This window comes from Apteryx rowi, unplaced genomic scaffold (genome assembly GCF_003343035.1).
Source record: "Apteryx rowi isolate R43461 unplaced genomic scaffold, aptRow1 scaffold_43, whole genome shotgun sequence".
In the NCBI taxonomy this organism is placed as follows: Eukaryota; Metazoa; Chordata; class Aves; order Apterygiformes; family Apterygidae; genus Apteryx; species Apteryx rowi.
The window spans coordinates 475,103-488,421 of record NW_020450683.1 but is presented as its reverse complement, the minus strand read 5'-3'; the positions used below and the strand labels follow the sequence as shown (position 1 = coordinate 488,421).

Here is a 13,319-nt window from a genome sequence, read left to right as displayed (position 1 = left end):
GTGATGAATCCATAAGCTGTTAAGCCGCCCCAAAGCCCCTGGCGTTCTGGCCCCGTTCTCAGCGGTTTCTGCCCACATCTGCTTGCGGGGTTATTTTTAACCGGGTATTAAGGAGGCAGAGGTGGCGAAGGGTGGGCACTGCCCGCTGCCTCCGGAGCAGGAGTCACGGTTTTGCAACGTCGAATCCCCCCCGTTTCGCTCGCCCTCGTGCTTGTCCCGACACACGGCGCACGGGGCCCCGCGGCGTTGCACATCTGCCTCCTGCCCCTCACCGCCCTCGCTTCCCCCAGCGCCCGCTCCCGCGCCCGGCGCGTCCTGCCAGGCCAGGCAGGAGCCTCGCGCAGACGGATGCCGGCAGGGGTATAAAAAATAGAGAGAGATTTATTAGTGTTGAGTAAAGTGCGACCCTCAGCTTAGTTTTACACCCAGGAGGCAGGTAAAGGGCAAGAAAAGAGTTCAGAGCAGAACTGGACAGCAAGGGGGGGGGGGGGGGAATCTACATCCTGAAAAGAGCCCAAGCAAGGTGGGGACAAAAGGATACAAAACCTGTACAAAGGCCTTAAAAAAAAAAAAATCAGAAACCAAGAGATAAATTATTTACAGTTCAAACTGATTACAAGTAACAGGAGCTGAAGGCCCATGAGCATCTGCAGGCCGAGAGCGCAAGAAAAGAGGGGCTGATACCATACGCGTGCCCCGAGCTGGCATGGCAGCGTCCAAGTCGGCGGTGACGAGTTACGGCCTGGATGCAAAGGGCAGCATCTATTAGCGGCTTGGCTCGTCCTCTGACACGAAGCTCTGCCGCGAAAGGGGAGCCGTGCCGGCGCCAGGGCAGGCCTCAGCGCTGCAGCGCAAACCTTGCGGCTGCCCGGCTGGGACACGAATTCATCGCGCTTTCCAGCGACCGAAAGGGTGAAGGCAGGAAATATATCTAAGGATGGAGGAGCTCAGCCCCTTAGCTGGACACTTCTGCTAAAACAAGCAGAGACCAAATGGTAATGGAGAGTCTCCGGAGATGACACGGAGGTGCCAAGATGCTCAGGGCGGGCTGTTTCTGCTGGCTGGGTCTCAGCCGGGTGGGTGCTCTCGGGGATGCTCCTGCGTTGGTCTGTTCAGGAGTCAAGGGCCGGCAATTAGGGCGAGCAGCACATTTTTGATGGTGGTGAGACTCTGCAGGTCTGGGGCAAGAAGTGAATCCCACAGCTGCAGAACCCCCAGCACCAAGCAGTTTTTCACATCACTGTCTCACTAACTCCAGATGAAATCTGCTCTGCTTACAAATACGGACGATTTTTCCTGCCCATGCCTCGAACTCCCCAGGGAGATCCGAGCTGAACTGTGTTCTCCCAACTTATGACCCACAAGCAATAAAGACTCCAGAGCTGAAACGCAGTTGCAACTCTATTGCAAGCGCATAAGCCAGAGGAGTCCAGCCTCATCTCCCACCCGGGAACTGCTTCTAAATTGAATATTTCTTATTGCCCCCTTTCGTAATCATTGCTGACATGATCAGGACCCACAGGGGACATGTCTCAGACTCGCAGCCTGACTCACCCTAGTTTTATGCTGGAAGAGCCCCTTGGACCTGTGTATCTGAAATGGTCGCCAGGCCTGAGCACCTCCTGTCAGCACTGGAGGCAGCAAAGCTACAGCCTGGCTGAATCCTTTCTCGTATGAGGAAAGTCCTTCCCAGGCTCAGATCTTCTGAAGGAAGCCCTGAGCTGTGCTAGGTCTCTTGCAACGACACTATGCAACTCGCTGTTTCCTTGTACCTCTGTTTTTGCTGTCATCCTCATTGGCACACAAGACAAAAAAAAACAAAAAMCAGACAGCCTAGCCTCAAGCTGCCCTGAGAACAGGTCACCCACCAGCCTCTCTAGGAGCAAAACTGATCTGGAAAAAAGCTGCTGATGGAAAAGTGTGTGGAAGGGAGAAAGGTGGGCAAAAGGGATAGGGAAGAGCTTTGCCAACTTGTTGGATCCAATCAGCCAAAAATATTTGCAAGGCTCAGCATGAGCCCAGCACTGGGCCAGGACCACTTTCCTTGYTGAGATGCTTTGCATCAACACGCATCAGAGCCCCATTCTGCTAGAAAACAAGCTGCAGAGCTCTACATCAGCTCAGGCCTCCTGGATTTCCCCTTTGGCTCGCGCTCTGGGTGCACTGCATGGTCCTGGCAGGCCAGTGGCCTTGGGGAATTGTACCCACTGTGCTCTCAGCTGGTGACAGGCTGGAGCCACATGGCTTTGATCCACTCTCCCATCATATCTRTGGGAACATGGATCAAGTTTGTAGCTCAGGCCTGTTTCTGGTCACCTCCCCAGCATGGTGCAGGTTGTGTTTGAGGAACCTCAGCACAGATTCCTTCACCGACCYTTGCACAACTCTAGGTGTAGGCCAGCAGCCTGGGACTGATGGGGCTGTTCCCTCCAYGTGCCTTAGCTTGTTAGCAAGTCCACTGAGGCCACTGGTGGCAAATGGTGCTGTTCTGCAGAGCACAGCCCCTCACAGAGGGGGAAGAGGCTGCATTGTCCTGGGACACAGCCACGAAAGCACTGCAGAGCCCTCTTGACACCTTGGCCTGTGGAGCTGGCACAGAGAGGGCTACTGCCTCTCTGTCTTGACATGGTCTCCAATCATCCTCCTGTGGTACGTGGCCAAGAAGATGTCATTGTCTCGGGGGCAGTCGTAATGGCAGGAGCACATCTTGATGAACATCATCTTCCGCTGGAAGAAGTCCCCCTCGGGGCAGCGGAACTCCACCTCCACGGTTTTGGTGACGTACGGGGTGCAGCAGCGGCCGTCTGTGCAGCTCCCGCAGAACTTGGGCCGGTAGGAACGGCTGCTGGTGCAGCCTGAGAACTCGAAGTGGAGGCTCTGGCGTGGCTTTGGGGTCCGCACACACTTCTTCCCCTTCTAGGGAGAGAGCAGCAGCAAAAGGGTGAACAAGAATGCGAGAGTCAGACRAAAGGTCCACCTTCCCTGGCATTCGCTGTGTCATGTCCCCTCCCCTCTCCCCAAGCCAGTACCTTGGTTTTCTCCATAGGGAAATCACAGGGCCGGATCATGCAGAGCCGGGTCTCCTTCTCCAGGTGGCACTGGGGGTTGTCGTTGGTTACTCGGGCAGAGATGCCCATCCCGCAGCTCTTGGAGCAAGCGCTCCACTCTGTGGTCTGCACCAAGCAGTTCTCCTGCAGGTTATTCAGCTCTGGCTTTCGTGATGGAGTCTCCCTGAAAACTGAGCCACGCAGAGGAGATACAAGACAACATTCAGGGCTTGGAACAGAGCGTGGCACAAAGCTGGTGCACGGGGCTGCTCCCAACTTGGCCTAACTTCACAGACATCAGCAAAGGACAACAGGAGGCAAAGATGCAATGCAGAGCCCCAATCCAAAGGCAGTTTGGGCTTATCTCTATCCCCTAGCAAACAGCTCCCACCCAACATGCTGATCAGCTGCTCCTGCGCCTCCCCAGCCCCATCCTGTCTGCCCAGCACTCACCTGCCATGGCTGTTTCAAAGCGCTTTTCCTCACCGCCCTCCTCGCAGATCCACTCCTCGCAGCACTTATTGCGAAACTTCACCCGCCGAGGGTTGGGGCATTCGGGGGATGGCAGCCGCAGGTCGTCGGAGCACAGGGGGATGCAGCCGATGGCCCCATCCATGCAGATGCACTGCAGCTTGCACGTGGGCTGGAAGCTCTCCCCGTTGTGGTAGATCTTGCCCAGCAGGTCACAAGTTGCCCCCTCATGAGCTGTAGGAAGGGGGCAGAGGAGAAGTTGAGCAGATGGTATGGGGCTGACAGCACGGCCTCTGCCTCATAGGGCTACTGGGCCTCCTGATGTCCCCACGAGGGACAAACACCCATGTGCAGCCTCTCCTCGACTCTGTGATCCTAGTGCTGGATACAGAAAAAGTTAGCGCATTTAGTATTAGACTCCCTGGATCCCAGGATATTCCTGACATTGATTTTTTAGAAGTTGGCTTTAGCCATGCCAGACCTCCCAGAGTTCACTAGAGAAACCTCTTCTCCACTTAGATGAGCTGCTAAGTGGGACTTTCTCTTTACAGCCCTCCAGCTTATAAACAGCCTGTTCCCGAGTCAGAGTTCTCCCTGCCAGACTCCACAAGGGCCCCTGGTCAGCAAGGCTGTGCAAGACGCATTCCTGACACGATACGTGAACCTGCGGCTTTGTTCCTAGTTATTCCTACAAGATCAAAAGGCAACATTCTTCTGCGAGCAGTTGGTTTCCCACACATCTAAAGGTGACCTATAAAAGGAAAATAACACATTGGGTTTATGACCTTTTTGGCTTCTCTGCGTTACATGAATCTCTTCTTCCTTCCAGTCACAACTTTTTCTATTTGTTCCTGTCTGCTCAAGCATTCTGATCTCCAGATCTCTCACCTGCAGCCCTCCTCCGAGTCTTTCACTCCTTCCCTATAAAACTTAAATGAGCAAAACAGAAACACAATATCTTACGCATAGGACCAATCCTCACTCTGCAGGTGCAAACAATGCTCAGAAGTTTGTAATTTTGCATTGGCCAATATTTTTCCCGTGGAACATTCTTCCAGCAGAAAACTCTTACTTGGTTAAAAGTTTCCCAGGCCCATACCAATTTCATCAACTTTTTCAATGGGAAACAACTGAACCATTTCAATTTAATATCAAAAGTTTCCTTTATACTCTTAACAATAGCTCACATCAAAACCAAAATTCTTGTTGGACAGAACCCATTGGGGGAAACATTTTGCTTGGATAATTATTTTATATACTATAAAGATCAAAATTAAACATTTTGATATAATCAAAGTGCAAAGTTTTGACAAATCCAAACAAGTATTCCAGATAATTCAGGGAAATCTTGAGGGGTTTTTGGGGTTTTTTTTGGTCTTCAGTCTGAAATGAAATGTTGAAATCTCAGAGTTGCCCACAGGATTTCTGCATTTCTGACCCCTTAAAAAAAAGAAAAAAATCCAAGCAAACTTCTATTGGGAAGTTACCAAAATGAAGGATTCTTGGCTGCTTGTGAAGGCTTACCAGGAAACCTGATCTATTTTCTCCTAGTCCTTCTCGCCTGTGGACTGGAACATTGTCTCAGGCAGAAAGCGTTTGGACCAAACAACGAGCGAGAGCCTCATTCCTTTCCACTTAGTCCTTGAGGGGACACAAATCCTTTTGGTCTGCTAATCCCTTGTTTCTAACCAGAGCTGGATCTCAACTTGCAACTCTTTTCAGTGCCATTGGTATAAAAATACTCCTACTGTTCTTACTTGGAAGTTTCAAAATCCTCACTTTTTCCAATCAAAGTGGAAGCTGTCCACTTTCCTTCTACATGGCCATTCATACCTATTTTTAAACCTCCTTTCACTGGTTTTTAGCCCAAGCCCTCGAACTGATCATGCTGTTCCCTCAGAAGCACTCCTTCCCGCCCAAGGAATGGCAGCTTGCTCCAGCTTTTTATTATGTTTTCAAAATTCAATCATTCAGTCATGCTTTTCATTACCTTACAATGACTTCACTTTCCTGTTGGCCTGATCCAATTAAAGCACCAAAATGGATTCGCGCTGGCGGATTGAGAGGGCTCTTTATTTACCAGCTCCGTTTGGCACCACTGGCATTTCCTGCCTCCAGACACCAATTCCAGCCAAGGAGACTTTTGCCCTCCTCTGCAAGGAATACGGCAGAGCTCAAGAGAGCGGCTCCGGCCGCTGCAGCTCTGAAAGCTCCCTGCGCCCACCCAGACCACCCTACTCCCGTGGGCTCTCGCCCTTCAGAGTTACCAAGGGATCTTCCCGACCTTTCCGATACTCTGAGGTCTCCGGGGAGGAATTCTTCCCTTGCTGCAGTATATAAAGTGCTATGTACTGTGTTAGTGTTAAACAAATACATAATAATTTTCCCTCTGACAGTTCCCCTTCTGCCTCTTCTGATACTGCCTTCAGGCTGGTACCCAGTCTACAAGCTTTTCCCTTGAGGTTTTAACACTCCTCTGTTCCTTTCTGCTCCCATCACATCTTTCTCACGTGGATACCAGTAAGTCCTCTTTTCTCCCTTCACAAAAGCAGATCTTTCCCTTTGTTCTACCTATCACTACATTCTCAGCATCCTTTACTGCCCCCAAAAGTCCCCATTTTTCAAGATATCAAGGTAAACATTACAAAAACATCACCCAAGGACACTACGACCCAAATCCTCTTTTCAATACACAGAGATATCCTGGTCTATAGTCTATAAGTCAATTGGAAATTTTGCCATAAAAACCTTAATTTTGCATTTAAAGGCAAAAAGGAGCAYTGTGATCTTCTAGTCTGATTTTCGACATAAGAGACCAGATCATCTCACCCAAAAATCCTTGCATCAAGCCCATACCTCACGGTGAAAGTGAGGCACTTTAGAAAGATGTCCAGTCCTCATGTAGAGTCTTCAGGAAGGAGACTCCTCTSTGCTCCCGAGTAAATCGTTCCAATGATTTAGCTACCTTTACTGTTACAAACATACACCCCATTTCCAGTCTTAACTAGCTTACAGCTGCTGGATATTATTACACCTATACACCTTACTAAGCTTCAGTCATCAGCTCTTAGGTGTATCGATTCCTACAGGAAGTAACGGGAAGCTCATGCAAYGGCCTCTAAAGGTCACAATAACTGGAAGGAGGAAAATTAAACAGATTAACAGATAACTAAACAACGAAAGTCAGAAACAGTTTTCTTCTCTGACTGAAAAGAAGCCCCCGAATTAATTTAGAGAAAGCAGGTTTGCATTTGTAGTTACCTGGCACAGTAATTCTCATTTTCTACATACACACTATTTTGCAAATGAGTTGTTTAGCTGTTTCTACCCACATGCTAAAGCCAGAAATACGGGTATGCCTCTTGCACGTAAGCAGAGTGCAAAATGCCAGTCTCCAGTGCAATGCAATGAGATTTTAAAAGCAACAGTCCTCTACAATAAAACTCCTAACTGCCGACGTTTACCCACAGGCACTGCCGGGTTATAGGATCTCCCGTAACAATGTCACAAGGATGAAGGAGAGTCGCAACCTCCCCTACGTGCCTTTGGAAACATCCTTCACTACAGAAGAAAACACTTTGTGTGTGCATCAGTATGAGCGCATCTGCTGGCTCGCAGGGGTGGAACAGACCTCTCAGTGTGACGCTGGATCAATCTCCGAGTTTAAGCACCGCGAGAAGCTCTGCCAACACCGCGGTGTTTCTGGGAGGTCTGCAGGCAGAGGACTGAAGGGGCCGCAAGCAAACCGCACAATAACAGAACACACCGTTCTCACCTAAGCAGATCCCGCTGCCTCTGTGGATTTTGGAGAAGTCGCAGTAGAGTCCCTTGTGATGATCACAGGGTTTCTGAAGGGAGCAGAGCTCGCCCAGCTGCCTGGCGCACACCTTGCAGCAACCGCAGGCATCCAACACGTGGCTGGTGCCAGCAGGGCACTGCAGAGGCTGGGAGGGACACCGGCAGGGGTACGTGCAGGGCTGCGCTTCTACCTGGAGAGCACACAAGCCATGGAGAGGATGAGTCTCCCGCAAGCCAGACAGAGAAATGAAAAACATGAATCCGTTTCAAGCACAGACACCCCGTCATCCCCAAGACCATTGCTAGCAGAGCATGAAGATCTACTTCTCCCTCCGCCAACGAGCCCTGTGGCAGAGGCTGTGCATGCAGCTCCCGAGGACTCACATGACTAATCTTTTTCTCATCCCTAGCTTATCTGAAGCTCAAGGAATAAAGGTGCCTCTAGGAAGCAGGGCCAAAACAAACAGGGCAAGCAGTAGCTTGGAGTCCCATGCACAGCTCAGCCCTCCTCTTCCCTGGAAGCAATAAAATAGTAATTATTAATAATAAGCAATCCTCAGCTTTTACATAGCCCTGTTCAGGAGAAAACATCAAAGCACTCTGCAGTAGCACCATTAGACACAGGCTGCAGATGGAAAAAGCAAGACACACAGAGAAGCAACTTGCCCAAAATCAGCCAGCAGGACTTTGACAGAGCTGAAAACCACACCAAAACTTCCCAAGCCCCATTTTGTCCCTTGGACCTCATGCTTTCTTCAGTAATTCCAGAGATATGCCCTCTCCTCCTCCCCTTTCTGGGAAACATAATGTAACCAACCTTCCTTGGGACCTTACAAATCTACAGCTGGGTCCCTCAGGACTGCTACAGCTTGGTAGTGTTTCAGAAGCGCTGGCCACCTCCCGAAATCCACCCTTGGCTTTCATGCCCTTCAGATACCAAACAGAGGCAAGACTATGTCTGAAGGAGGGTCACCTTTTCTGGAAAAAGCAGGATGCTTCAAACACTGCCAGTGGTTTAGTATGTGGCATCCTTGTCCGGAACCAGCTTGGAACAGATACATCAGCCTCAGCTCTGGATGTACCCAGATTTGGGCAAGATGGAAAACCACGACTGTTAAAGGTGCACAGCATATGGTCTCTAAAGAGCCTCTTATATCTCCTCTGAAAAAATCAGGGTGCTCATTCAAACCTGGATCCCATTCAGCTTCTGCTCCTCAAAACTCTCCATGCAGTTTCAGAGGGATGGATGGGCACTACTCCAGTTCCCAGCGTTCCCATGCTGCGCCCGGCTAGACACCGGCCAGCTCCCACCCCAGGGGTGGCTGCTGGCGCAGGGCTGATCCGACCCCTGCCCGCAGAGCACAGCAGGTGATGCTTGCAAAACGTTTTGAGATGCCGTATTGCTGTGAGCTCCTGCACAACACACGCATCCACGCTCAGAAGCGCAGCCAGGGTGGGGTGAGAGGGAAAGCGCCCAACAGGGCAAACACGCTGCGGCTCTGCTGCCAGACCTGGCTGCTGCCACCCAGCAAGAGGGATTGCAGAGCTGCAGCTGGAGAAAGCCTGGGGGAAGGTGAGAGGGGGACACCTGGAACAGAGAGATCCAGGAAGCAAAGGAAAAATAAATAAATAAAATAAAATCTTGCTACAGCTCTGTTTGCACTTGTTATATCCCATCCAGCCCTCGCCTGTGAAACAGCTTCCTTGGATATTGTGTTTTGTCACCAATAACAGTAGTAAAACTCTTCCAGCTGTTTCGACTGTTGCTCCAAACAGCTGTTCTAACTTTAGGTCACGTGGGGTCAGAAGATGCCAACTGCTTTATACTTTCGTAACTATTAACACAGTATGGCACAGGACAGGGATCAGTCTAAATCTTCGCTCACAAGACCTCCCAGAGCTTTACCATATTCAGAAGGAATCAGTATAATTCCCCTTGAAAACTCCTAGCGCAAAGCTTTTTTGGAAATAAGCCCCTACTGCCTGTAGCCCAGCTCTTCTCGGACTGCAGTGCTAGGACCGCTTGCTGGGAGCCGGCACATCATGTGGATCTCTCCCCAACTGCTAAAGTGCATTAAAAGATGCTAGAAATTACAGAAATGCTTTCCTACTGGTTTTCACACGGGCAACTGCTGAGGCTGCCAGGGGGACATGTTATTCAGCCATGAATGAGGAGGGTGGTGGGTACACGAGATCTGAAAAGGGGCAAAGCCTTTCTAACATGGGACCTCTATTAAGATGTAATCTGTGCACTGAAAAAACAACAACAGGAAGCATTTTCCAACCCAGTGTCAGCCACATGCCATATAAAGAAACACTCTCAGAATCTCTCTCCTACTGGAAAAGGAAACAAACCAAAACAACCTCTGTCAGGATAACATAGAACACATGAGAATTAAACCCAACCGGGTTTTCTTTCTCCCCTTTATTTCCTTTGAGAACTCACTCAAAGGAACTAGACCACCTGGTTTTACCTTCTGTTTACAGCCAGCTTCACTGCCTCATATTATGGCCACTTTTAGCACATCTCGATTTTGGCCCCAGATGCATCAGAGACCTGCTGGGTGACTTTGTGCCCCCCACACACCTCTTCTGTGTCTCATTTCCCCTCATCTGTGAGCAAAAGCATGGCTTCAAAGGCCCAAATCATCCATATTTGCAGGGCTCTTTAATGTTTAGAGATTTTCCAATCAGTCAGCTGGGATGTGCCTCTTTTCATCGTCCAGTCCACCTGGCCCCAGGATGTGTTGGGACTCCCGTTCCCTTGAGCAAAGCCAGCTCTTGCTATTTATAACTCCTGCTCCTCTCACAGGCCTGAGAGAGCAAAGAATGAGCTGAAATCTTTTTTGGCCTCATGCACTCTCAACACCGAATAACCGCCTGGCAAGAGGAACTTCTTGAGTTGGGAACAGCTGGTAGAGAGTCAGTGTTGAACCAACTTTCTAGAGTGCTCCTTTACTTAATTTGCTCTCCCAGCATTTTCAAAGAGGTGAAATAACGGATTATATTGCCTTCTGCATGGAGCACCCTCCACCCTGTATTATTTTCAAGGACTGCTTCTAGGAGTTGTTTCAATACAGTGGGAAAATCGCCCAAAGAACTGCAGGGGCTCACCTTCAGGGCTTTGCTACGGACCCACACATAACGTGAGGACCAGCATTTCCACATAACATGCCACAGACCTGGGGGCAGAGAGAATCTACTTAGAAGTGTCTACTAAAATTACACTCTTTTACTCTYGATTGAGCATGGTCCACACTTCAGATTCCCTATAGGCTTGATCTTGTTTCTGTTGAGGTTAACCATATACTCCCATCAACTCTGAGAGCAGCAGAACAGAACCAGCATGACAGATCAAGGCTACAGATTTAAGAAAGGGCTAAAGTCTGGAATATTACTCTCCCTGCTCCTGGCTTTGCTGGCAGCTCTCATATTGATCACGCATGAATCTGCCACTCCCAGGAGCCCTGAGCCATGGCCAAGCCACAGCTGGAGCAAACACAGCCTGACTAGAGGACTCACATCTCTGTGCTCCACACCTACTCTCCATCACTGACTCCCAAGTCCCATCTGCTCAGCCGACAAGTCAAAACAAGCTGTCTCCCAACTGCCAGCACTGTAGGCTGAAACCCAATTACCTGGGGAGGGGAAAAAAAAAAAAAAGGGTGAGCACATTCTTTCTGCTTCATATTCATATAAACCTCTCCCCCCTACGCCCTCGCGAAGGCATGAGTGGGGGACACGAGCTCGCATCTCTGTGGCTGCAGGGGTCCTGTGGCACAGCCATGGAGGAGTCCTTACTTCTGATCGGTCACCCATGTCCATGAGAGCCCAGGAAAGCAGCTGACAGGGCCAAACTAAAGAGGACTTTTGAAATGTGTTGGGGCTCACGACTGCCATCGAAGGGCTGGGAAAGGAGTGCTGTGAAGCTGAGCTAGCTGTTCGCCAAGAGCTTCGGGAGCCAGGCGTTAATGCTGCGAGGTAATCTAATAAATACGTAATTGGTTCTCTTTTGCGCTCCAAGACTGGCAGTGCCTAAAGGAGTCAAAACACAGCTATGCGCACACTCCAAACACTGAATTACCATGGATCGTACCTGCTCTCCCTCCATCCCGGCATCTCAAGGCACCTCCCCAACGTTGCTGCAGTACATTGTACAACAGCCTACTGTGAGAGATAAGAACCATTACTCCTGCTTCGCACATAGAGAACAGAGACACGGAGACGACCTGACTTGCCCAGGTTGTAAGAGCTGCACAGAGCTAAAACTAACGCCCAGGAATCCCGATCCTATTCTCACCTCTGAACAACGTGGGAGGTGGGTTCAGGAGTAGCAGCTCTCATCCCCTTGCTCTATCCGCTAAACATGACTTCCCTCTCCGAGCTGGGAATAGAAGAAAGTCAAAAGTCCCGTTTCAAAGCATTCAGCAAAGTTAGGGGAAAAAATGACCTCATTTTGGATAACTGATAAAGCATCACAGTGATGAGATTCACTGCTATCGTTTATAAGGCTAGTATGATGCTGCCAGTGCTGGGTCAGGGCAAGAAACCAGAAAACCTTCGCATACCCCAGGAACTACCCTGACATCACCGTGGCGTTAGACGCGCAGAACACGCTTCCTGGCAGGAAAGGGGCCGGCACATCTCTGTGTGCCACGAGGAACGATCAAACGGATCCCATCAGCCAGTAGTTCATTGCGTGTATCAGTGCAACAAGCCTCACTCAGCACAGCGGCTTAGAGTGCGAATCTGCCTTCTTCACTGATCCAAAAGGTACTTACTGCAATTTAAATCTTATTTTAACAGATACGTTAATGATTGCAACAATGTTATTGGTACTGCCGTAGCACACAAAAGTCCTAAGCAAATCAGAGCTGCTCTGTGCAAGTTCTCGCACTAGCACACAGGCAGACACAAACCCTGCCCCAGAGAGGCTGCAGTCTAATTTCCTCCTCAGGATCACCGTTTCTGGGAACAAATGGGTGGGTGGGTTCAGCAGCAGCCRGCGGAGGACAGTGATGGTAAGGAAATGGGAAGGGAGATTTTTATTCCTTGCAGTGCCATAAACCTGGTGACTTCACCTCTCTCTGCTCTCTTCTTCCCTCCTGTAAACCAGGGCTGGCTTCTAACTCACAAGAGCAAAGTGAAACAAAATCCATTCACAGTTGCCAAGGGCTTCGAGATCCTCAGATGACAGGCGTTATGCACGGCGCAACTCAGAGCACGATTTAGTTACACAGCGCATCTGCATTGCTCTGCTAAAGCCAGACTTCTCTCGAAACCCCTCTGAGGCAGGTGGCCGCCGTGGGAGTTACTCAGCCCAAAGCACTCGCATGCATCAAAGCAAGAAGTTGCAATGCTCAGCCAGCAAAGAGAGCTGCTGCGGTGCAATACGTACCCAGCCAGGTGGAAGGAGGAGAAGGAACAGGGTCCAGGTCACTGTCCCCAAGCTGCCAGGCATCCTGACTAAAGAGAAGGGGGGATTCAGGCTGCCGACCGAGTCACTCACTCTCTCGCTCCCTTTCTCCTTCGGAGTTTCTTGTCTCTCTTTGGAGAAAGTTGCACATCAGCTCCACTTTAAATAGCCTCCTGGAGGGGGCGTGCCCTGCCTTTGAGCGACAATCTGGAAAGCAACCCAAAATGGGTGCAAATTCCAGGGAACATGAGCAGATTCCTGTGGCCCTGGTGGTTACGGGGCTGCTGGTGGAGCCCGCAGCTTGGTTACATTCCACGCGGGTAAATCAAATCCCAGTAAAAAGCTCCGGAAAGATTATTATGATTTTTTTTTTTTAATTCTTCCCTCTAATTCCAAAAGTATGAAGCCTGGAACAGCTTCCTTGACTCCTCTTTCCCTACCTACATCCATTCCTTTTTGGCTGCGAGAGCTGAGGACTTAAATAAGTACAGCTTTGTGGTGCTAATTTTTTTTATTTTTTTTTTCCTTTGAACAGGAGGGAGAGATGGAAAGTTTAGCACTGTTGGGAGCAATTAAGTACTGTAACT

The 13,319-nt window shown here is 49.8% G+C and overlaps 1 protein-coding gene across 1 annotated transcript; it reads right to left on the bottom strand.

Annotated features, from left to right (window-relative positions):
• Nucleotides 1–361: 361 nt before the first annotated feature.
• On the bottom strand, nt 362–12,873 carry LOC112971190 (connective tissue growth factor-like). Its single transcript, XM_026076357.1, has 5 exons — nt 12,715–12,873; nt 7,294–7,507; nt 3,501–3,752; nt 3,030–3,238; nt 362–2,916 (listed from the first exon to the last, which is right to left on the bottom strand). The coding sequence occupies exons 1-5, from the start codon at nt 12,775–12,777 to the stop codon at nt 2,605–2,607; spliced, it is 1,050 nt and encodes a 349-aa protein (XP_025932142.1). The 5' UTR covers nt 12,778–12,873; the 3' UTR covers nt 362–2,604.
• Between the last annotated feature and the right edge of the window lie 446 nt (nt 12,874–13,319).

Bases quoted from the DNA above. Each gene is read 5' to 3' on its own strand.
- LOC112971190 (XM_026076357.1), bottom strand. From the start codon at position 12,777: ATGCCTGGCAGCTTGGGGACAGTGACCTGGACCCTGTTCCTTCTCCTC. The intron at 7,508-12,714 runs GTACGTATTGCA...TGTGCTCTCCAG, and splicing joins TCCTCCTTCCACCTGGCTGG to GTAGAAGCGCAGCCCTGCAC. The intron at 2,917-3,029 runs GTACTGGCTTGG...CTCTCTCCCTAG, and splicing joins TCCCTATGGAGAAAACCAAG to AAGGGGAAGAAGTGTGTGCG.